At 42.4% G+C, this 25,840-nt stretch overlaps 1 protein-coding gene across 1 annotated transcript in view; it reads right to left on the reverse strand.

The window, feature by feature from the left end:
• Positions 1-296: 296 nt before the first annotated feature.
• The window catches only part of LOC146133465 (uncharacterized), a 32,504-nt gene continuing 6,960 nt past the window's right edge, over positions 297-25,840 (reverse strand). Inside the window, exons 3-7 of the mRNA XM_083397754.1 lie at positions 25,212-25,539; positions 4,580-4,799; positions 1,773-2,260; positions 754-1,227; positions 297-442 (exon numbers count right to left, since the gene is read on the reverse strand). Coding sequence (XP_083253880.1) covers positions 297-442; positions 754-1,227; positions 1,773-2,260; positions 4,580-4,799; positions 25,212-25,539 — 1,656 coding nt within the window. The remainder of the gene's footprint in view (positions 443-753; positions 1,228-1,772; positions 2,261-4,579; positions 4,800-25,211; positions 25,540-25,840) is intronic.

The raw sequence follows: 25,840 nt of genomic DNA on the forward strand, positions 1-25,840 counted from the left end.
ATTCTATAGCACTGTTTCCGAAACTTTTTATCTGCTGAACACTGCAAATTTTTTCGGTTAAAACGAAAACCTAAATAAGACAAACAACTGAGCATAGATACAAAGTTTTTAGCTCTATTGTCGTGATTTTGTTAAAAAAAACATTTTGATTTTCTACGGAGTAAAGGAGTTCTGCAGAACCAACTTCGGCAATCACTGTTCAATAGGAATTATACAAAAAAAGAAATCAGACAAACGTGGTTTCTCCCGTAAATTCTCACTTAACCACCACAACAAAACCACAAATTAAAAACTACTTACGGATCGGATCCATTGTTGTCCGACCCGATGCTAGAATCCATCTCTTCATCTCCGAAAACGCTCCCGCTTCCTGGAGGAGATTGTTCCTTGTCTTCCGACAACTTGCTCCCTAGTCCTGCCTCCGAGCTCGAGAGATCCTCGCCTGTAACACGTTTTAGTTTTAGGCCTTTTGGTTGGCTCTTCAACCGTTATTAGAGTTTTTAGATTTTAGGTTATATACAGGATAATCGGGTTGTACTAAATAATGACAAAATGTATTGAATTCACCAGTTCAAAACTTGCAGTCATATTTATTTGACCCTAAACGAGTTGATATAGAATCGACTCATTTTCCTTTCAGACTAAAATTTACAAGGCATAACCACTAACCAGTGTAAAACGATCTGCGTCCCAAAAAAAGACACGATTTTAGCGTATTAAAAGCGCAGGAGCCACGTTAAATCGACTTCCCACCTGTGGTGCTGCGTCTTGCCGCTGCGATCCTGGCCAGCTCGTGTCGGTGCACCCTCATGTGTCTCTTCAGCTTGCTGGACTGCGAGCAGCGGTGATCGCACAGCTGGCAGCTGTAGGGACGCTCGCCCGTGTGGGAGCGCCGGTGTACCAGCAGATTGCTGGAGAAGCGGAACACTTTGCCGCAAAACTCGCACGTCTTGCGTCGCTTGCCAAGCACGCGCGGAAAGCGCAAGCGATTGGCGCCGCGCCGGTACGCCCCGTCGCGGCCACTCGACCACCGAGCGCCTGCCGTCAGATGGGAGTAGAGTGCCGAAGAGCCGACCGAGGCGGGCCGCGTTGAGCGTGGCGTCGTGTTCTGTTGTTGTTGATGCTGATCGGTGGATTGCTGTTGTTCCTGATGGATTTCCTCTGCGCTTTTGTCGCTTGATGGACGCGGCCCTGAGTTTTGGCTCTGGCCTTCTTCGTTGGCGTTTTCTGCGAATAGAAAGCGCGTGATTGCAATTTGCAAAACACATTTTGACGCCCGAATGCTAAGCAATGCTGTTTTCATCTTGTTAACACAGATACAAATATAGATACAAGTCAATCATGTATAGGCAAGCGAAGCGCCTTTTTGTTTGAAATATGCCATATTAATTTTAAAAGGCTGTATCCAAATGCCGACAATGCGAATAAAGACCAAACAGGCACTTATGTACAATAAAGCAAACGACAAAGCACATTGTTTGTATATAAATTAGTTTGGTGAATCGTATGGTTATGTTATACATAAGTTCACTAACCAATGCAAAAAAGTATATTTTTCAGTAGGCTTGGCCTTGTCATCAAGCCTGTTATAAAGTAAGGAATTGGAAGCCTATCGTTTTATACGAGTTTATTATTTAAGAGTTTTAATAAGACACAGCGAAGTTATGATCCACAGGCCAGGTCTTACTTTAAGGTTGAATTAAAAAATTTCAAGCAAAGCGAAGAACAGCTCTTGTGGGTGACAAACCATCGACAACTATATCGGTCATTACCTTCAGATGGCTGCGTGTCCGATCCCTCGCGCGAATGCCCGCCAGGTGTCGCCGCGCTCGCGGAACCGAGTCGCGGACTCGGCAGCGGGCTTTTGGTTTGCGACGCCAGGTGGCGCAAGCGAGCCGAGTAGTTTCCCTGATTCACCGAATTGATCAAATCGAGCGGGGAAATCGAAGTGAAGGGGGGCTCGCTCTGCAAGGGTGCATGGGCCGGGGGGTTCTGGGTAAAATTACCCCCCGCGGCCGCGGAGGCCAGGGCCAGGGCGGCCGCCGTTTGGTAGAATCGGTTCCTTTCGTCGGGGTCGGTCTGCGACTCCTGAGGCGGTCTGTTCGAGGCAGCTTGTATCCATTGATTGAGTATGTTGATGCGCGGTGACGTCATCGAGTTGCTGGTCGAGCGCGGCGTGACGTTATTGTGGTGCGAGAATTGAAGCTGGGGGTGAGGGGGCATTTTAGGGGCGCGCTCCAGCGGAGGGGGCAGCCTGCGCCTGTTCATGGGGAAAGGATTGTGTGTTACTTAAAAGCAAGACTGCATTTAGCCAATCTGATTGTGTGTAAAAAAGAAAAATTTAACTGCATATATAAGAAAGCGTAATTCAGATAACAGATATTAGGCGTTTGGTCTTGTGCGAGAGAAACCCATAAAATATAATTCTAAATATAATATTGGCATTTTTTTATTGTATAATTAGCCTATGGCAGTATAGTCTTTGACAGCTGGCAAAAAATAAATTAAGCAAATATGTACAAAGTACCAACGTTAGGTTTCATTTTTCAAATACTATTAAAAGCTCTCTGTTCAGAACGTAATTTGAAATGTAATACAATGAAAACCAGATAAACAGGGTTGCTTTTTTAGTCACTATTCTTTCTTGTCGTGCGCACACTCTTTAGCCCCCCAAATAATATATGAATTGAACACCTATCGATACGGAAATTAATACATTTATTAACGAGTGTTTTCGGTCCTTTTTGGAGTTAGCGAGATTGAGATAATGGTTAACGCTCCATATTATTCATAAGGTTAGCTGTTCAGTTTTGGTAAAACGTTTTAGGTCTTTTAAAACGGTTTACGTATTATAAAAATCCAACTTTTTATGTTTTTCATTTGTTAAAAAGAATATAACTTTTATACTTGAACGATAGCGAAACTAACAACACAGTGAAACCAGGGCGCGGTTTTCATTGACCGCAACCTCAAACAATTTAATAAACTCAAGCTCGCACTAAAGGAAAATCCAATATATTTCAAAAAGTAATTAGATTTTAAGAGATAAACAGAGAAGAAAATTTTTATGTTTTAAAGACCTAAAATTGGATCAATTGATATGTTTTGAACATAATTAAAAAAAAAACAGTATTAAGGCAATGGGCAACAGAATAAACTTAAAGCTGCGCAAAAAAAAAACAATCCAAGGACCAATCAAAGATTTGAACCTAGGTTTTTAAAATAAATAAATAAATACAATTCTAATCAATTAAAATACTCCGCAGCAACCCCGTTACACCAGAAGCAACACACAATTAAAAGGAGACAAAATTTCCCCACAAGCCAAGCCGGTGGTTCCCAATCTTTTTTGGCTTTTGGCACCCTAGAGTAATTATAAATAGTTTCGCGGCACCTTGACTAAAACTTGAAAGTAATAGTTTATAAGTATATAAAAAAGTGAAAAAAATGTTAAACCTGATACAAGTAGTTTGCACAGTGTTTCGCAAGCTTTTTGGCGTGCGACACCCCACTGAAATTTTTAATAGTTTGCGGCACCCTTGCTCGTATTTTTGCTGAGTGGTTAACTGTAACGTTACAATAAACACGATTGAAACATCACATTAACTGTGCAACAAGGTTGAAAAATCCTTTTCAATTTTTAACACTTTTATCGTAGACAAAAAATTGTATCAGGAAGCTCACCGATAGAGCAAAAAATGGAATTCTAAATAATTTGAAATATCTCTGGGCGCCATGACAAGCACTTGACTTGCAGTTGACTTGTTCTAATATTTACTTGACTGGGATTTGAGCAAGCGTTTCACGCCAAACATATTTGGCAGAAAAGGGACTGAATATTTCAAAAAACTGTAACTTCATATCCACTTGAGAGTCTTTGCTATCTAACGTGTCCTTTTAAGTATAAAACACATCGCCCTTTTTGGAGGGTTAAAACAGACGCCGCTTATGGTAGCTGTGTTCCATATAGGTGTCCAAAATATCATAATCTTCACAATATGTGGTTGAAAAATATCCACATACGCAATCACGTCTGTAAAATTACCACGGCCTTACTTGTTTCCAAAATTAGGTACTGCGCATGCGCAGTGTTGAAAATAGAACCCCCAGATCGTTGATAACCACTGGAGATGGTTTCCAATATCTAACGCTTGGTTTTCGAATATCTAACTATAGGCAAACTATGGCCCAAGCAGTTTAATCAGGCCCGCTTATTCATTTTCCATATAACTTTTTAAGCAAAAAGAAGCCTTTAACATTGTTCTTTTATTGTTAGAATATTTTCTTGGGCGCTGGTCTACACTCCTGCCACAACGCACATTATTTGGGATAGGGTGCGTGTTAGCGTTTTGGGTTAGGGTGGGTCAAGTAATATTATTAAATAATGATATATTAATACTTCACCCACCCACACTCAAACGCTAACTCGCACCTTAAACCAAATATTAAGCCTTGATTTAACAATTGTGGCAGGATTCTAGGCCAGCGCCTTTTCTTGAATAAATAACACTTGGCATCCTTGTACAATCCTACCATAGCTCTGTGAAGACCGGCCAAAGCTGCGGGCAGTAAACCTTACCTTGCTTCCACTCCAGATGCGCCTGATGCTGCAGTAGCAATGCCTGTTGTGGGTCCATGTATGAGCCGAACCCCGTGCGTGCACTGGATGTGCTGGAGCAGGTTGGCCGCCGAACTGAACTCCTTGGCGCACTCGCGGCAGGCGAACCGTGACGACGACGACGATGACGCGCCCGATGACGTCATCAGCGAACCGTGCAGCTCCGGTGACGTGGCTTGGCCTGAGCGAGAAAACAAAAACTAAGGTTAACAAAGTGTAGTTCGTTAAACTGGCAAGCCGCATTTAGGAATCTAAAGATGTTTAATAATCATATGTAATTTGTTGCATTTGTTTTCGTTTGCTGATCGAGGCGTAAAAAGCTTTTTGGACGCTTTTCAGGCGGGCAAGTTGTTATTTTGTTGTAAAAATAAAATATATACATTTTGAGCATGTTTTGTTTTCCAGTTAAAAATGAATAAAAGGATATTTAAAACGTTTAAAATGTTACCTACTTTTTATAAGGGCTTTGATATTTTCACTACCTCTAACTAAAACAATAATTATGCTCTAAGTCTAATGTTTTGTTGTTTTTTACACATAAAAGTTCAAAAATGACTGGGGTTATTTGAAAGCCTTTCAAATTATAGGCTCTGTCAGGTTTAAAAACACTTTAGTAAAAAATCGTATAAGGGTGTTTCGTTCTGGTTTCTTAGAGTTGTACAAATGATCGGATTAGGCTGCAGGGTTCGTAGACCTAGCCGAAAAGAAGCCTGTTGTTCTGACAGTATTTGGGGAGGCATATTATCACTTTTTAGTTTAATTTCGTTTAAGTATTTACCAACCATATATCGGACTATGCCATAAGAATAGGGCCACTAATCCACCAACGCCAAAGCGATCCACAAAACGGGCTTGTTATCCTAGGATTGCAAGTCTTTCTAAGCGAGCCGCATCTAAAACTTATCTTACCATACTTTGGCCATTGTGCGTTATAAAAACAATAGGCTTGTTATCCTAGGATTGCAAGCCTTTCTAAGCGAGCCGCATCTGAAACTTCTCTCACCATACTTTGGCCACTGTGTGTTATAAAAAAAATGGGCTTGTTATCCTAGGATTGCAAGTCTTTCTAAGCGAGCCGCATCTGAAACTTCTCTCACCATACTTTGGCCACTGTGTGTTATAAAAAAAAATGGGCTTGTTATCCTAGGATTGCAAGTCTTTCTAAGCGAGCCGCATCTAAAACTTATCTCACCATACTTTGGCCACTGTGTGTTATAAAAAAATGGGCTTGTTATCCTAGGATTGCAAGTCTTTCTAAGCGAGCCGCATCTAAAACTTCTCTTGCCATACTTTGGCCACTGTGTGTTATAAAAAAAATGGGCTTGTTATCCTAGGATTGCAAGCCTTTCTAAGTAAGTCGCATCTAAAACTTCTCTCACCATATGCGCTACACACCATATGGCGGGGTTCGCAACATAAGCTACACAGGCGTCATATTATTGTCCGCCCAGAGCACGGTCGCGTGATGTACAACTTTTGGCCATCAAACTACTTTGGATGGCTTCAAGTCGGGTTAAAATCGTCGAATTTCGAACTTTCGACCAAGTAAAAAAACTTTGGTCACGCATGCATACGACGATTTGTGTTATAGATCAGGCTATACTTTTGGGACACTTCTTGTTAAAACTAAAGTTTTCTGGAAAATAAATTAAATTTACCCACTGTTCAAATATTTTTTAAACATTACATAAGCTCGGGTTGAGTTGTGTCAGAGTTAGTATAATTTAATAAAGCTTCCCCAGTTTTGCACCTTATTTACCATTACAGTCCGTATACATAAATATGTAGCAGAATCAGTCTACGAGTGCAGGCGAGCAGAGCATCAGGCTATCTACTGACCGGCTTGAAGGTTGAAAAAGATTTAGGCCATCCGAGTTGGTCGGGTCGGCCAGCTAGCCCAATCCTAGCCTTGAAAGCTATAGTAGCCCGCATGGCGCACGCCCAACAAACCAACGTGTAAGTGACTTGGACCTTTGCACAAATGCGAAAGCGAAGCTATTTTGTCAAGTGTTGCTGATCACAGCTTTGCTAAAAGCGTAGTGCCATTAGTTTTTTTTGCTGCATACGCGTTTTTACTGCGTTCAGACTCTTGTAGTAGAAAAAATAGCCCTTCGACATGAACGCTGTTTACGTAATAGAGAAACCGACGCGATTCCACTTGGGTATATAACTTCCACAAACCAAGCGGAACGGCGAAAGATGTAGGACTTTATATACTTACATACACACATGCGGTATATCAAAAAATATATCGATTTTTGTCGTGCTGTTTGGTGAAGGTTTGAGATCGTGAGAACTACACAGTCGATTTAAATCACTTCAGTAAAGTGTCGGACAGAAACAAAGTTGGTTCGGAATTCAAGCTTTTTCTCTTTTTCTTTGCTTATCTTTCAGTGATAACGGAACGGGTTTTTCCACACGCTTTGGAGCGCACTCCATATTTATAGCATCGATAAGGGTTTAGCGATGTGGAAATCGTTTACATTCCAACAGTTCATGGTTGGTCAAAGTATAGGATCCTACTCTTAAGTAGGGTGTCTGAACCTTAGTAAAAAAAAGGTTCCTACTCTTAAGTGTACTATCTCAAAACGGGGCTCTTTAGCTTTGAAAATTTGGCCAAAAAATATACTGAATCCCAAAACGATTGTCTTTAAAACTAAAATACATTATTTTCGGATTAGCAGAAATGCAGGTACTAAATCATGAATCATAACCAAATAATAAAAAAAATAACCGTAATTGTGAGTTTGTGCTAATTTGAAAGTTGACCAACAAAAATGTAATTATTAATTAAAGTTTAAATATACTGCACTCTTAAAATCGAACATCAGTGTTCTTTACTGGTCACTTAGGTACAGGTGTTTTGTAACGTTTCATTATACAAATTTTAAGTGGGCATTTATGCAGGGCGAAAACGTTGACCAGAATTTGGCAGGCTACGAAAAAACAACAAAAAAGAAAACTATTTTTGTGCGAAGGCGTCGTATTTTATTGTTTCATGGTATACGTTTTATGCGCGTTTGCATTCAGGTCTGATTTTAAGGCGTATTGTACGACCACTGCCGATACGACAGTCTAAACTGCGACTCTCGTATCTTGGAGCCTACAAAGGCGCAAAATCGCAGAGCATGGCGAGCCCCACCGACCGACGGGGTCTCACCCATCAGCTTACGGGCGACATTCGACCCCAGAATTTACCAGGAAGAGCCGTCTCCCTTTAGGAGCAAGAGCACAACTGCTCCTCCAAGGAGCGCGTGGAAGCAAAAACAAACAAGAGCAGAGGTTCTCCTCCCAGCCTGATCAACGACGCGGAATTGAACTTGGATATCCTATCCCCCAAATCGGGGTAAATGCGCGCGGGGGCCGCGGCGCCGCTGGGTCACCTGGCCCCAAACCGGGTCACCCCACAACAAAAGGGTCCCTTGACGAAAATGATGCGTTCGGGTCAACGAGCTATTATGGCAGAAAAAATGCAGCGCCACGAAAGGACGGTGCATTTTTTGCTAAAAAACATCGCGATCGTATTAAAGCGAAAGTCGCTCGTAAGTCGGGTTTTTTGGCGTTTTTACTGTGGGAAAATTATCGGTGCAGAAAAGCGACCGCTTTTTCGGGTTGTTTGAACACTGTATAGTGTGGCGGCGTTTTGCCCTTTTTAGACGATGGATAGGCAAAATGTCATCATTATATCTCCAACAGAAATAAAACGTTATCAACTTATAAGTTGTATGTAAAAGTGAAAAGTACATAGAGCCACAGAGGTGTGATTAATTTGATGTTGAAATATACTGCCCTCTTAAAGTCGAATAACAGTTCTTTCTTTACTGGTTATTTACAGTGATATTGCAACGTTTCTTTAAACAAATTTTCTGTGGCCATTTATACAGAATAGCCGCCCCCTAACAAAATACTTTTATTTCTAAGACCATATTTCGTTGTTTCTAATAGGGGAAGTCGTCTTTATTTGCACAAAAGATTAACTTCCATTTGGAACCAATGTGACCTCGGCCCAACAGGTCAAGTTCACGTCAGTGCACTTTAATCACCCAATCGGTGTTCGCCAATTGGCATCAGGCATATAAAGTAATAACTGCATATAAAGAAAGTCCTTAGACCGACACAATGTCTCCAGGGCTAGTGCTTGGGGACCACTCATTAATAGAGTCATGCAATTAGATCGCTGGTACGGTGGTTTTAGTGGATGCCATTTTGGCAAGACAACGCAGGTCTTATTTATCCACGTGAGTTTAACTTCGACCAGTGGTTCTCAAGCTTTCAGGTTTTGTGGTGGTCACCTTATTGAGACGCTCGTGAATAATGCTGCCACTGATCATGACAAAAGTCCATGTTTGTTTAAACGTTAGGCTATATACTGTTACAAACACTTTTTTCATAAAAAAAACAAGTCAAATTAGGGAGCTTTCGACTATCAAGAAATAATTTGCACATAAAAACAAATGTTTGATCAGCTACGGAAATTATCCGATCACCATAGAAAGTTGTGAAACAACTGTTTAAAACAAATCCGAAAAAGTTGTCTTAACGAACGAAATAGCGCACAAGGCCAGGTTTTGCTATCGCATACGCTTTGTCGGAATATTTCCAAACAGTGTACCGATTAGAAAGCTCCATATCACGGCGGTTAAATTACACAGATCCTGCATATCAACCGTTTGTGTTGTTACATAGTAAAAAAGCGAATTTAGTAACGTATTTCAGATATGACGTTGGTGCAAAATTTGCGGGTGTAAGTATCAAACTTCAAAAGGAATAGACACAGCAAGAGAGAACCGTGTCAATGGCAAGTTGGTAGTGGCAACTGTCAGCTTGCCCGTGGCAGTTGCACTTGTGGCACTTGGACGACGAAGTGTTGCCACCATGGCGGTAAGGCTTGTTGTGTTTCGACCAAATCAAGTAACACGAATAGGAGCTGGCTTGACAAGCTCGCGGCAATGCAACTTGTCCGTCGCCTGCACAAGTTTGACACACGGTCATGGTGCATCAATCAAACGCCAAAAAAACACAGACTTGTTCGGGCTTTGCCGCAGACCACGAGACGAGCGAACGACAAAGCCAACAAAAAAGTACTTTCGAAGCGCGACGATTTCCAGCGGCGCTTCGAAGATAGATTGTGGATATCCAGGAAGCGGCCCGTGGCTAGTTGACGGCGCAGCAGCGACTTTTGCACGTTCGCTTTTGACCTCGCGCACCTCAATTCGTGACGTGTGCAGAGCCACGCGGACGGAGAACGGCGTCGCGACTTTTCCAACTTGAATGCGGAGGGAGACAAGCCGTTATACAGCCCAAAAAGTTGGCAGATGTAGGGAGGGGTGTCAGTTAAGTCTCCCCGAAACCGTCAGTGTTGTAATGGCGCGAGTCAATGACTCAACTCGAGCACACTTGATCACAGTTTCAAGTGACTTGAATGTGACTTCCACCGTTCCTTCAGGAAGCTTACTTGGATTGGTTACTTTTGGGCAAAATAAATTGAATTGACTTTAAGCATGTTGAAAATTTGTGTTTTTATCCGTGTTGTAATGGCGTGAGTCAATTACTCAACTCGAGCGCACTTAATCCCAGTTTTAAGCGACTAGAATTTGACTTAGGTCCCTTGCGGCAAACTCATTTGGCTTGGCTTGAAATTTTGGACAAAATGAAGTGACTTGACTTAAGCATGTTGGAAAATTGCGTTTTTATAAAAATTTTTACCAGTTTTCTTGGAATGTATTGTGTTGTGGTTGCTTGCCCATCGAAGAAGTGTCTCGGAAAAGTTTACCATATTAATTGGTCTTTTCGAACTTGGAAGGTCGACCAGGCAATCGCAATGCACCCATACCTATAGCGGAGTATAGGAATGAAACTTAACACAAGCCATTCCGGTAAGACGCTCGACAGGGCTTCGATGATAAGCTAGGGCGTCCCTGAGCAAAAACACAAAACAATAGAGAAGCATTGGGGTGAGTTCGTAGCCGAGCGACGTGCACAAAAATACTACGAAGGGTGCAGACTCGTACGTGACAAATTCACGAGCGGAAGAGATCATTATGTATGCTGGAACGGCTACATTTGAACTTGGTTGTTTCCAGTGATGAACTGCAACTATATACAGTTGGCGCCCAAAACTCAACCGTCAAAAAACGCGGAAAGCCCGCCTGTTTTGATGTAATTCCCTTTGCGCGCGACGCACGGGTAGGCGACGATAGATTTGGCACGTTATTCGTGATAAAGTGTAAAAATGACAGGGAGGTAAAAGTAATAAATACCAGACAGAGGAAATATATGATCCGCGGGCCATATAAGGCAAAAACGAAGTTTTCGGTATTTTTGCGTGATTTAAATTGTTTTATTGGATAAATAACACTTTTAGGAGGAACCTCATTTTTTTCCTACTCTTTCCATGTTGTCAAACGAATTTGCTCTTTAAGGCTTTCTATGAAAACAAACCACTTTTTGGTGTGTTTATTTTAAGTAGTTTATCTAAGCCAGGCATCTGAGAAATGTTCTTATTCACATGCCCCCCCTGTAAACAAAAATTCCTGGTTCCTACCTCCATTTTAAACTGTCTAATACATATTTCGAGACTCAGCCAGCCGAAAGAACGACGCCCTTATATAGTTATACTGTTGCATTGTTTCGCATTGGTGAGAATCTAATTTGTTGCCTATAACCGAAACCGAGTGATAAATTACTGACAAGTGCGCTGTGGCACCGTATAGTGCCGAACCTGCTCGACGGAAGCAGCACATAGACGCAACATCGTACCATTTAGTTCGGGTGTGACTTTGCGAAAAAACTAACAAGCGAAAAATAAGCGGGAACGCCGCAAGCCACATACGCTGTTGCGTTACGAGAGAAAAATCAAAGGCCATAACGTTGGTAGAAAGAAAGTTGGTAGAATCTCGCTAGCGTTCCAATAAATCTTTCGCATACCAGGTAAAGTTCTGATGATTATTATATGAAATGTTATCTCAAAGTGCTTTTTAGAGTCCTGAACACAACTTATCGTCGACTTAAGCTAGCGGCGTTCGTTTTCAGACAAATGACCATATTTTTGGTATTTTTTTGGCCACCTGAAAACCGCCGGGCGACAATCGTTTTTTTAAATCTCGTCACCATTTTTGTATTATTTGAACCCAACCATCATAAACGATGTTAATTTATAGGTATGACCTTATTGGCTTCGAGACTTCTTTTAATCAACTTTAATCGCTGTAAGTATCATGAGTTTATTCAATGATTTAACTTTTGTCCATTATATTTGATGTAGTTAAATCAAAACAAAGAAGCCTGAATAGCGATTTTCAGTGCTTTCAGCCTTGAAAAAAAAACACTAACTTCTGTGCCCACAATATAACACCGCCCTTGCTGTGTTTTTTTGACGCAAACAAATTCATGTCTATAGGCGGGCATCGCATACAAGACCACGCGGGGCTGCCATGCATGGGGGAAACGCGGTAACAACGTGGCCGCATACGGCCAGGGCCCCTGTTCGCGAGTAAACAGGCGCCAAACACACACGTCCCGTGTCGGTGACGCGCAACACATCCCGTCAACGACAGCAGCAGCTGGTCGCGCCCGAAATTCCGACAATGTGACGAGAAAGCGGTTGCGCACTTGGCTCTCTAGGCAGCACCCCGAGCGCCAACAGTTAGCGCTAATTCGGGTGGACGCGCCGCCGCTTTTGAGGAAGTGTTGTCGGTCGCATCGTTCGTCAACGCGCTTCGGGCGAAATCGGCGGGCCAGCGAGCGTCGATTTCCCGCCGGCGCGCCATCGCGGGACTTAAACTCCAGCTTGCTAAACTGCTATACAGGATAAGGAAGCGAGCGATTGGCGCTTCGGGGTTCGGCGCGCCTCACTTTTTCGCGCAAATTCGCGCGATTTAGGGGCCGACGCGTCCTGTGTAACTGCTGTATAACGCAACAGCAACCGGTGCGTGTTGGATCTGTTTGGCAACGGGGAAAATAAGGGCTTCGAACAATCTACTTTTCGAATTAAGTCTATTCAAATCGCTCAGTCTTCTTTTGATTTAAACCAGTCACTGGAAATTTTCTTTTGTCAATTTTTGCTTAACTTCATGCTCAGTGAAGTTTGAAGGGATTCGTGGCGATCTAGTATGCTTAAAGAATTGATTCTGAAGATTTCATTTTCTTTCCGAAGGCACCCAAAGTGAGGTGTTACAAGTGCTAACTTATTATCTTTCATCAGTACGACTTCGGAAGGGCAAGATCGCAAATAATATTCAGTTAATCATAAAACAGTTATGGTCATTTAAAATCTCGGGCGATAAAAAGTGCAAGCAGACAAATATTTTTGTAGATAAACTATGGCAATTTGCACCAACGACAAAGCATGTAGGAAAAAAGTTTCTCGTGGCAATATTCGAGCACGGTATAGAACCCAAAGGCACCCGTACAGACATTTCGGCAAACACGTAATTGGGTCAAGGACATTCACCGCAAAAGCGGAGGTGAAACGCGCGTTTATTACGCTGTGTCCTATCTTGATGTCGGGCTCAAACAAACGCTTGTATGCGCCTGGTTGGTTTACAGCGGTATTTTTTCATTCTTCGCGTTGCTCGAAGCCTGATGCTCCACCGTTTATGCCTTGAAAGAAGAAACCACGTGTATGTACTTTGGGGATGACGCTGCAAAAATAAGCACACAAACCGCCGCTTCAATTGTATAACCGGCCTCGTATACAGCAGTTCATTCGCCCATTTTTGCTCAGTTACGTACAATTATTTACCCAGGGACTATCTCTAAAACACCTTAAATAAACTTTTTCCCATTATGTTCAAGTTTATGGGGTAATACGCTTTAAAACTCACGTGTCCAAAATGCTCAATGTTAATTGACTCTAAAACACTGTAAAAAAAACTTTTTTTGTGAGCCTAATGTGGACAAAACACGAACAAGGAAATAGTTTTATCAAATCGAAATGAGTTTATATGAGCCATGTTTTAGTTTTGCTTGCGCCGTTTTCTTAAATAGAAAGACATCTTGCCTAAAACGGGATCCCAGTAAATCTAACCGTGTGAGCTGCGGCAGTCAGCGAGCCAACCTAATCCAACGGCGATCCAATTTTGGGTCGAGGCTCATAGGTTGAAAAAAACTATAGAGTGAGGTTCACCGAAAACGTTTTCTTTTTTACAGCTTTACGTGTGAAGATTGAACGCCTTATGTGACAAACTGCTGCCAATTTAGTGCAGCCGGATGCGATCGTTCGTATGGGATATTTTCGCTATACGAATAAACGGAATGTTAAACGCTTGACATTGATCACCGCTCGTTTTTTTAGGCGTACCTTTTGTTACACAAAAACACACACACACATAAAAACAACTTCCAAACGTAGTTTTAACGTGCGCGGTAAGCACGGTTTATCTGGTACTTTCAAAACTGGCCATTGTGGAAAGGAGCAACGTTACGGAAAGTACGTGAAGACGCACATGGGATTCCGCTCGACTTAATGTTGCGTCAATCGGCGGCGCCTGCGTTCGTCGGCTCGAGATTAAATCGCGCGTAGGTGGCTTGTTTGGGATTATGCGGGCCAGCGATTTCGCCTGCCGATGGTTGCGTATTGGCAAGCGGTGCGGTTAAGCCCAATACGCAATTTTCCTAATTTTGGGGAGAGGGGAGTAGCTCCCTGTTTGTTTACGCTAAGCAGCCGGTTTCGTTTGCCGTTTTATACCGCATTCGCCAAAAAAATAGCTGCTATGAAGACGCTGCGTAAAACCGTAAAGTGGAAAAACATACAAAAAGATAAATCTGTTTCTGTTCGTGATTTCTTACGGTCCGACCGAGAAAAAACGCGTATGAGGGTTCATCCAACTGATCAAAAAAGGCGCTAAAATTGACAACAACACAAAAACGTTTAAAGGGGCTGCTTCAAGAGCTACAAGTGTGTATACATTGGGCAATTGCGGTACATCCATTGTTGTTGAATCTATCACTTTGTTTTTCGGGGCGGTTGGTTTTAAAAAATAAAGCAAAGAAGATCTGCTTACAAAGTCGATTCGTTTCTATTCGTTGTTTTGATTACTCGCAATATGGTTGATGCATTGCGCAGGGTTAAACACAAAATCAAAGTTCAAAGTTGCGTGTGGCGAATACCCTTGCGTGTGGACACATCTCACAGTTCTCCATGTCACACACTTTTTTTCGTATCTCACACTTTTTCAGCAAAAGGTTGCTATAAATTTTCGTTGTCGGCACGATGCAAAAAACGGCCGGGCGTCGTTCAGATTGCACAGTAACTGCGCAAGTCGCCTACACATATCGCTTTCGCTTTTTGCCGCATCTCCCCAAAGTTCATTTTCAGGGATTTTGGCCGTCTCACCTGCGGGTTCGATTTCCCTCCTAAAATTCGGAAAAACTAGACCACACACACGCACCTGAATGCGGCGTGGTCGGCGACCCGGCCAAATTGCCCGTCCTAAAACGCAATAGGGGAAAAAAGTCCATTCTGCGGCGCCGGGACCTTTTAGAAAGCGGGCAAAGGGAACGCGAAAATCTATAGCAAAGCGCCTGTTGCCAATGCCAAGACAAATGGTCGAACCGGTTTGCGTCTTTACGGTGCACATTGTCGGTGGAAATAATTCGTTTGTAGGGCGAAAACGAAAAAGGCCTTCAAATGATTTAGAGCCGTTGTGTTAAGACTTAGGTGCACTGTACGTTTTTTTAACCAATGTCGGCGCGTTTTAAATCGTTTTTATTGGTGTTTTAGGGTCAGATCACATAGAAACGCCGCTTTAACGTCGCTGGACAACGGGGTGCTTCCAAATCGCTAAAACAAGTTTTTTCACGATTTTTCGGTTCATTTCAAACGCACCGGTTGCCGTAAAAAAATCACTCAGAAACTAACATTAGGTTTCGTTGACCGAAAGGCGCCCCGGGTTAAGTAACTTACAGGCACGGTTCAAAGGCAGCCATATACGCAATGCTCTTCGGTGGCCGGAAATATTCCACATCAGCTAGCGCGCGTGACCACCGAAAAAAAAACGCGCCCAGTGTTTTCTTTGGCCCGCTGTGGCAACGCGAGCGTCGCGTGTCGGCGATCTCGTCGGTCGCCCTTGCCGGAGCGATTATTCACGGGGAGCGCGCGCACGCGCACAATGACGCGGTGGCGTGTGTGTGTGCGGGATCGGCGCAAAAAGAAATCGCATAACAGCTTCGGCGAAATGGGGCCACTCCCGGCATAGGATGGGTAAGTGGATCGCAATGTCATGACAAAGCCACGCTGAACTCCAGTACTGCAATGGATAGATACCAGGGAAAGCATTATACCCTCTAAAGAAGGGCAAATATCCTGTAAATTTTCGTCAGGCGTGTTGTGCAATGTTGGCTATCGTCGCCGTATAGTGTTTGGTTTGACGTCAAAAAAAGCGCGCAAGGCAACACAGCGTCGCAGTTAAGGCGGCGGCTGCGAAGAGCACACACGGCCCAGAAAACCGCAGCCGGCTGGCCCGTCCGCATCGTGTGAGCGCAAAAGGCACGACGGCGCGCGCCGCATACATCGAAAAACGCACTATAGCCCCGCCAATGATATATAGGTTGGCCGAGGACAGCGGCGCAGGACGAAGCCCGGCCAGCCGGTCACGTACCAGACGAAAGGAAAAAGGCAAAGCGGCGGTCTCGGACTTTGCAGCGACCCCTCGCTGAGCGCGCTATCCGACTGGAGACCGCTGCTGCTGCCGCCGACGCCCGTCCGCGGTTTGTCCGGGTGGGAACGCGTCAACTAAAGGAGGGAATAGGGGAGGTTTTCGCCCCTTTGCGCTTCCCAAAGATTCAAGAATTAATTTTAGTGCTTCTTTGCAAACTTTGAAAAAGCATAAAAGAATAACACAATGGCAAAATAACAGAAAAGGGGAAACAAGGGAGATTTGCGTTCCCAAACATTCAAGAATTTATTTTTGTGATTTTTTGCAAACATTGAAAAAAAAAGAGCATAACAAATAACACAAGAACAGCGAAAAGGACCTTTACGGTCATCGAGCTGAGCTGCCCAAAGGTCCGCATTTTGTATCGACTTAGTTTAGAATCGGCACACAGCGCTTGTTAATCCTGTTCGTCCTTGGTCGGCAAACAAACCGCTCGGCAGGCTCGGATGGGAGATTGCGTTTTGTTTCACTGCTCTCGCATTCGGCTTCGATACCGCTCCCTGTCGGCCACGTATTGTTTTGTCTGGCCGCGGCGGCCTGACCTCGCCGATCGACATGTTCGCATATAAGCCCGGCCCGCAAGGCCGTTCCCCGCGGCTGGCCGGCCCCCTTTTCTAGGCCGTTTTTGCACTGTGCTACCGGATTAAGGGAGTACAACTAGATAATTCTAGTTTTCTAATTCAACGAATTAGAGCAAAACGCGGCTAATTCTAATTCTAATCTAATTTGCGAATTGCTGGTGCGCTCTAATTCTAGGACTTTATTCGGAATTTAACAAAAAATTTTAGTTTGTCCAAGGGCATTTTTAGTATCTTAGTCGAAAAAGGGAATTTGAATTAAAACTTTTGGTCAGAACGACATGTATGCACTTTTTATAGTCTTAAAAGCATAAGCTATGATGAAAGGCATAAAGTTAGAAGAGGAATATTTACCATTCACATTATTATTAGAATAATTTGCGATTTAAATGAAATTGATTGTGAATAGTTAAATGTAATTCTAGTTCCAATTCGAGTTGAAAGTTCTTTTTTATAAGAGTTCGGTAATTCTAATTCTAATCTAATTTAAGAAAACTGAAATGATCTAATTTTAATTCTGATCTAATTTTAATAAGCTAAAATAAATCTAGTTGTCCAATGCGAAGTGGTCTTTGCGGCTCGAGTGAAACGCTCGCAATTCGCGGCCGAGAAAACATTGCTTGGTGATTATTTTCGCGTACCACTTGGCATTCGACCGCCGCTGCGTACCACCTGGTTTAAAATAAAGCATTTTGTTTAAGTTCACATGGATTTATCGAACCAAGAAAAATAAACAATCGCGTTCCACCTTTTATAAGTGGTGCTTTGGTTTATTTCAGTCACATCAACTGAAGATGATACAAGTTCGTATCGAAACGTCTTAATCAAGATGATGTCGACCTACTCGACCTTTTTGGCTTTGCAATTCATTTTTAAGAAAAAAAACGGATTGAAAAAAACCTCGCTTTTGACACCAGGCGCATATTTTAGATTGCAGATCGGAGATGAGGAAACTTGTTCAATAAAAGAGTCACTATAGGAATGAATCTACGCACACCAGCGCGCCACAACATTAGTAGTTTTGATAAGAATTCGGTAAGCAAATGGTTTTATTGAGGAATATCAGACGGTTAGATTACCTACTAAGTAAACTTTCCTTTTTCAGTTTGTAGGGTATAAATATTAGTTGTTTGAAAAGTTTTGTGGTCTGGTTTGATGGCGACGTTTCACATTATTGCTTTAGTTGTTAGCATTTTCGGGCAGATTAAAGGTTTATTTTCCAGATAAGTACATGTTCAATCTTCCTCCCATCCGGACTTTTCCCGCTGTTTCCATCTTTATAGTTTAGTTTCTTACTGATCGTTGATGCCATTTTTAGTTTGTGCAGTTATTTAGGCTGCCTAACGAAGGGTTTAGATTTATCGCTTGATAAAGAAACGTTAACTATACGTTATGAATTCTCCGTTGATAAAGTTTTGATGCGCTCTTGGGTATCAACTAGAAAGCTAAATTCGATCAGAATACGCTGTTTGAAGCCAATAAACTGCCAAGAAATCGTTTTGGCTTGATTCTTAGCGAGTTCACAGTGTGATGGCGGAAGAAAGGTCGGTAATGGGGCTATGAACGACAACTAATTTTTTGTAGCAATCAAACACAAGATGGCATTCATTTGGAATAGGATTCATTCGAACGAGAGCATGCGTAAGTTACGGCAGCAATGGTTGACAACATCTGGTTTGGCTGCATGGGCCTACAGGGTATCTCTGAGTAAAGCGGCATCACGTTTTCGGACGAAATTTCCTCGTCGTTTCCAGTCGCGTTTTTTTAGAAAGGGTCGTTTTTCATTTCCTGGCCTCTCACTGTAATTGAGACTTAGTTTCGTTTCTGTTTTACCGATCAGTCACTTGCGCAGACAGCTGCTGAGAACTGACAGTGACAGGGAATTGCCAGAAACGACACGAGCGTATTTCGCCTTGTTTTGCATTTAAGCGGTACACGGACTGACTATTTGGTGTTTTGTGTACCTCTGGCTTGTCACTGCAAAATTAGACAGGGTGCGATCATTTAGACGGGGATGATTGGACTGCGAAATATTAGAAAAATGTTCCTTTTCGACATTGTTTCACTCTAGATCAGTGGTTCTTAACCCGTTGAAGGCGGCAAAGCGTATAATGGCAACCGGGGTTAGAGGCGATTAGAACAACACACAGCTCCGAAAACAAAGGCGAATACCCGTCGTCGAAAGGAAAAAGTTACGCAACCGCCCCCTGAAATATGCGCCGAGCAAACGCTCCACCTCATAGGCCGCCAGCAACGACGCGTGTGTGCGTGCACGCCGCCGCCATTATTTGACCTAACGGAGCCGCTGACCGCAAAGTCTGAGCAAACCTCGCCCGGTCTGCCGTTCGGGCCGCTTTGGGGGCGGGAGGGAGCCGGTGCGCAGTCATGCGTAGGGTTCACGGTCATATACGGGCAGGCGTCGACCAATCGCGAGCCCGGGTTCGGGAACGGACGACTGGTGACCAAGTTTGCAGCAGCAGCAGCAGCGGCGGCGGCTGTGAACGTTAACACGGCCTTGAGCAGTTGTATTTCACCTCTTTAAGCCTTCCATGGACCTCAATTGCACCCCTTTTAAAAGTTTACCCTTGCAAACAGCATCAAAAACGCATTAACCAATTGCATTTAAATACGCTTGGAAGTTTTAAACAAATGTAGGAATGGATTTAACTTTTCTTATTCAAAGTTTTGGATAGCACTTTTGTCAACATTATCCCTCTATAATTGTCAAATTGGCCCTCTGGTTGTATTTAACAACAGTTGAAAAACAAATGTCTTTTACGTTTTTCTCAGCCTTTGTACTCCCCCCATCCCTAATGCATGAAGGTGCCTAGATATGTTTTCAAATTTTTATTTTTTTTGTTTAATTTTGTTTTTGTTTAGACAATCCTTTGAATACAAATATTTTTCAGCGAAATAATATCAAGGTTGCAGTCCGTTTTGATTTTTCTCTGGGCTACCGTAAGCCGAAAATTGGGTACTACAGTGGGCTCGATAAATTTACACGAGGAGGAGGTAAATAAGTCTTCAGTTGCCACAATTACATCGGCGTGCATTTTGCTGGTCGTCGAATTTTTGAGACTTGGGGTTTCAAATCGCGTTAGATGTTAGGCACATCGAGTCGTTCGACCTTTCGTCAGAGAAAAAGTTTCGTGGCTGAAGCTACGTTTCTACTTAGGAAGGCGACTAGAATAAGCTGCCAAAACGTTGGTTACCAGTTACAATTGCCAAATAAGCTGTTGTTGATTAATACTATGCCTGGTGGCAACAGTTTATACAAAGCTATACGTGTACTGTTGGTACCGCAGCGCCCCTTAAACTTGGAGCAAGTTTTTACGCCCTGTTATCACGGCGAATCGATGTCAATTGGGTTAAAACGGCGCCTGAAAACAAACCGGACGTGAGCTTGAACATACCCAAGAGGTTCTTCGTTCGGCTCTTGTTTCACCTTATAAGAACTTTCCGGATATGCAAATCGAGCAACACGGCAAGTTAGATCTATGCATCTTGTTAGAAATCTGATTCTGCCGGTACGAAAGAAGCAAACTGTATAAGATGGGTTGTTCATCGTTTTGAGGCGCGAAATGGCGTGCTGAATAATAAGCTCGGATGTCTGGGGGATCGCTTGGCCGCGTGATGCAAGAAAACGCGACGTAAAGTTGTAACAAATATCCTTTTAGATCATTTTGTTTCCTCAGGTCAAGAGTTGCTTCATGTTGTAAAATCATGTTGCATTTACCATTTTTATTTTTTAAATCGATTATCCAAGGTTGCAGCTGGTGAGGTGGAGATTGTACAATATTAGCTAAGTTAGATACACAACTACTATGTTAAATGCAAATAGGCTGCTTGTGCCTAACTGGGCGGACGAGCTTTCTCCCACTGCTCGACTGGGGGTAATCAACTACGGAGAAGTGTCATTTTTGGCGAATTTCGCTGAAAGCAACCCGACACCAAACGTTTTTTTTATTTCTGTAAATCAGTTTTGCAAAAACAGCACGTAGCTTTGCTGCAATAGCATTCGAACCTGTTTTGCACTAGGCCAATAAATTGAGAAAATTTATATAAACATAAGAGTCTATTTAACACTTAGCGGCAGGCCGGGATGGGTAAAATTAGTTCATAACGTGTTTATGTTTGCTTTATTCAAACTTTTCGGCAACTCAATACTTTATTATTTTATGTTAAACAACCAGCTGTGCCATCTTTTCCCCAATTTAGAATTTAACTCGTATTTTAAGAAAATGGCTAAGGAGAGGTAGGGGCTACGATCACGAATAGACAAAATAATCGCTGTGCGTTTTTTAATCCCTTTATTACAGTAGAAAAAAAAGACTTTCACATATTGTCGTAACCCTACTCGTGTTGCACCGATTTTTCAACGTTTGTGTGTGCGCTGTTGTTTCTTAGTTTTTTCGTTTGTACGGGTGCTTTCGTTTTCCTCTTTCTTTCTCACTGGCGTAAATTATGTCGCTTTTCCACTTTTGCACCTCACCTTTCACGCTTTATTTCTTATCTTTATCACGTTTTCCGTTGGCACCTAATAATTAGTTACATTTGACACACACACACACACACACCATTTTTCTCTATTTGGTGTAGTTGGCGTAAACGAAAACCAATATCGGCAGTCGTGTTTTGGGGATAGCTTGAAAATCTTTATAGAAACCCTGGGAATTGGCGTTTCTGTCACCTTTTTAGGCGTTGGCCGCTTTTCGTTGTTTTAGTGTTTTATTATTTTACTTGTAGCTTATTTTAATACAATTAAAATACACGCGTTGTGGCGCTTAGCAGCCGACAGGCCGTGAAGTAGCGTATTAGAATAGTTTAACGCAATACTTGGACTACGCCATTCACAATCGGACGGCGCATTCATGCAACGGCGATGTAACAATATGTAGATATGTTTGCGACGACGGGGCCGGAAGCAATTGACACAAAAGACGAATACGAGCTGTGTCACGCGTCGTGCTGCTGTCTGGTGTCGCATAGTTCGCGGTAATCGACAATTGTCCCCCTGGCGAATATCCCATTGTTAATCGACGGGTATTGCACAACGTACATCTCTGATGGCTGGATGTGCACGTGGATAAAGCGGCGTCTAACTTGAAACTTGCATACACATGTTTTTCGACGTCTAATCCAGCGGTTCTCAACCAGCGGGCCATGGCTCACTGGTGGGTCATGGAAACTTTTTAGATGGGCCACAGACCAATTTAAAAGCCCTTGGTTTCCTTGAAGAATTTAGTTTCATTTGTGTCACTGATCACTATACCTAATTTTTCAGGAATAATGGCTTGGGGAGGAATTGAGAAGGAATGTAAATGAAACAGAAATTTATTGATACATGCTCCGCTATTTTTTGTTCTAAACCTTGTTTATAGTCTGTTCTTTCATGAAAAAAAATATTGGGCCCCAGAATGTTTGTGCAACGAAAATGGGACACGAAAGAAGAAAGGTTGAGAACCACTGGTCTAATCTAATCATTTTAAAATCGCATTGACCAAGGCACCCTTCATGAAGTAAAGAGGTAATTTCGGTTGAAAACTCAAATAAGCACAATATTTCGCTTATTGCACAAGACAACTAGAAGTATCGACTGGAATTGTTTAAATGTACCTATAGGTAGCAACCTTAATCGAAATGTTGGCTCGGCGCTTCGTTTTTTACTGCCCTCAGCCCGCCAGAGCGAGTTCCCAAGCCATGACTGATGTTGCAAGTGAGGAAATCGGTTGAGGAAATTCCGCTGAATCGTGGCCCACTACGGTATTGGTCGAAACGGTGCCGGCGGGTGTGGGTGGCTGTTGGCTGTTGCTTGCGACCGCGGTTTTTGTTTTTTGTTCAAGGCGGTTCTATTTTTGACACCTCAAATGATGTTATTTATGCTTGAACTAAAGGAATACTCCCATATGTGATGACATGTTTCGCTTTTAAAACGTTGTCGAAACTCTTCTAAAAAATTAAATGGCAAAACCATCGACATGACCTCGATTAATGCAGTTTCAAATCTGAGTAGAAGATTAAGAGTAATCATTAAAGACATTACCCAGAAAACTTATTGGGACAAGCTTTTTCATATATGTTTTTGCACGACGTTGATGCTAAAAAATGCGATCATTTACTTAAAACGATAGCATAAAACAGAACTTCTAAACTGGAGCACCGAGGTTAGCATTCGGGCTATTGAGTGTTGAAACGTGTAGTACATGTCCTTATTAAAAGCTGACAAACAGCAATTAGGCACGTGTACTGATGATGATGCAAGTACGTATCGCAACGTTTTCATCAAGATGATATCAAGCTACATTACAGACTCGTTCATAGTACACCTCAGCAAATTTCCAGGAATTTGCAAATATATAAGACAATGTCAAAACATCGTTCAAGCCGACAGGCAGAAAAATATAATCTCTTGAGATTCCAAGACATTGCGTTTGAATATATGAATCTGGTAAACCACAATGCCTGCTGGCCCTCATTTATTAGAACCAATTGAGAATTCCTGAAACTGCAACTTTGCGCTTTTATTTATAGCTGACATATAAACCTAAAAAAGTGGGATGGGAAGGAGATTGTGTGGGTATACGCCACTGGTCTAAGGAATATTAATGGAGAATATCGCACTGTGGCATTTCTCTTACCACTATCGGTCGGGTTGAATTGTTTTTGTGTCACCGCTTTCGCCGCACAAGCTTCGTCAAAGCGGTTTAATGTGAGGTTCGGAAGAGTAAAAAGCAATCAATCGAGACTTTTGTGGCACTGGCGATGACATTTCTTTTCTAGGGGCAAATCGAGTTGATTTTTTTCTACACAGATCAGATTCTGACTATAACCACACACAGATTAAATCCTTGTATTGTAACCGAAAAACCGAAAGGGAAATAGCTCTTTTTTTCGTTTTTTTTTTCGTTTGTTTTGACAATATACTTCTGACATGAAAGGCGAAAACCTCCACAGCGAAATAAACTCGTTTAATTAATTTTAACAGAGTCGCGTTTTTGCGGTAAAAAATCTTCGACGACCGCAAAGCGACCAAGAAAAAAATTACGTTTGTCTTTTTGAAAAAAATTAAGCCGATAGCTTTAGATTATTAGACCGCGGGTCAAACGGCAGCGCACACCAGACGCTATTCGGCGTCATTATAAGATTATTTGCAGCGCCGAGATCAATCCAAACAATCACAAAATCAACGGCGCAATTACTTAACGAGCAAGACTATATCGGACAGCAGTGTTCCTATTAGCAGATGGGCATTGGGGCATGGGCCTTATCGTAGTAGCACGAAAACAGATCTTGTCGACTAATTACGCGAAGGTTTTACCGCTTTTACAAGTTTTTCGCAGTTTGCTTTTGGTTATGAGCGAACTTGGCCAGAAATGATAAAATGCGCCGAGTCAACCAGGTTTGTCTGGCATTGGTAGCAAGCGTATCACCTATGTCAATCTATTTGTGTCATGCCACTTACAAATTAGGGTCAATAGAAAGGCGCAAAGCGTAATGACTTGGGCGATTATTTTTTACCCAAAAGAGAAATTTTGACCTAAAAAAAATATTATATTGACAAATTTAAAAAAAAAATATTTACAGTTTTTGTCAATTACAAACGATTTTCGACCATTCTTGAAACAATTTTATTTGAAATAATTTTGATGAATTTTGCTAAGTCAAAAAATAATCGCCGTAATATAGCAATATACGGTCAACACACACTTGACTTCCTTAGTACGGAAGACCTAACTTAAAGGGGCAATTGACTAAATTTTTCTCAAAAGTTTTTGTTCTAAGGTTCGTAAATGCTTAGTTTAGGGCTTCTTAAAGCTCAATACTGCTCGAAAAATATTTCAACAATTAAAATATACTTCTCTAATATTTTAAACAGTTTAAACATATACCCTAATATTTTGCTAGTCTAATTTGTTTCAGCACATATATGACGAAAATATACTTGACTGAAGTAGTTACGACGTTTCCCAAATATTTGCAAATTGGAATGTAGTTGGTTGTCTTGACCAATGCCTATTAATGAGTTAAACAACAATTTCGGTTGAAGGTGGAACCGCATGCTTCAATTTCAGTTACAAGTTTGTTTTTATTTGTACGTGAAATGCATTTCCAGGTGTGGTTAAAAACGTTCAAAGTGTTGAAAAATCGGAAACTAGTTGCATTTGAATTGGTTTGCACCGTATACGAGACTTTTTTTAACAGTTCATTTCCAGTTTAAAAGTCGGACGAATGTAATGAGCTACGACGTTCAACGCCAGCGTATTTTAAAATTTTGTTAATTTTAGCTTAAAATGCGAAAAGCATGCCCAAAAACTCCTGCAAATAACAACACAAAAATAAATCACAACGTCGACCAACCTGTTGCGACGAGAGCCGCGTGCGCGCTTTTCGTCGCCACGCTGCTTTGCATAAGGGGGTTCCCGGTGAGATCGATCTGGGTGATTTCCCCGTTCGAGGAGGCCCGGTTCTGCGAGTCGCCGCATCCATTAGATGGAAGAAGCGACGCGAAGTGATTCTCGTTAGCCGGGCGCAAGAGGGAGACCTGCACCCCCACGTCCGACGTGCTGTCCGCCGGCGGCGCGCCGTGACGCAGTTTAGTGACGTCACTACTGGTGACGTCATGGGGCACGTGGTGCTCGTCGGGCGAGGTCACGTGATGGTCGGCCTTGCACGAGAACTGTTTATGCTGGAGACGGAAAGGCGCGAGTTTTACGAAAAGGTGAAAAAACGGGGACGCGGGGCAAGTTACTTTGGATTGTAACAAATACAGGGGATTTAAATCACCATTTAAAACAGGAGTTCACAATTTGTAGCAAACGCGCCACTTCTGGTACTAAGGGGGTCTTAATACAGCGTGTGCCTTTGTAACAGTGTTGAAAAGACTTGAGTCTATGACTGGACTAAAGTCATTGTTTTTAAATGACTTGACTTAACGTTACTTTTTAAGTCTTTTCGACAAATGACTTCGGTTGAAATGAAGTGATTTC

The sequence above is a fragment of the Ascidiella aspersa genome, chromosome 9 (assembly GCF_963924565.1).
Source record: "Ascidiella aspersa chromosome 9, kaAscAspe10.2, whole genome shotgun sequence".
NCBI classification, from domain to species: domain Eukaryota; kingdom Metazoa; phylum Chordata; class Ascidiacea; order Phlebobranchia; family Ascidiidae; genus Ascidiella; species Ascidiella aspersa.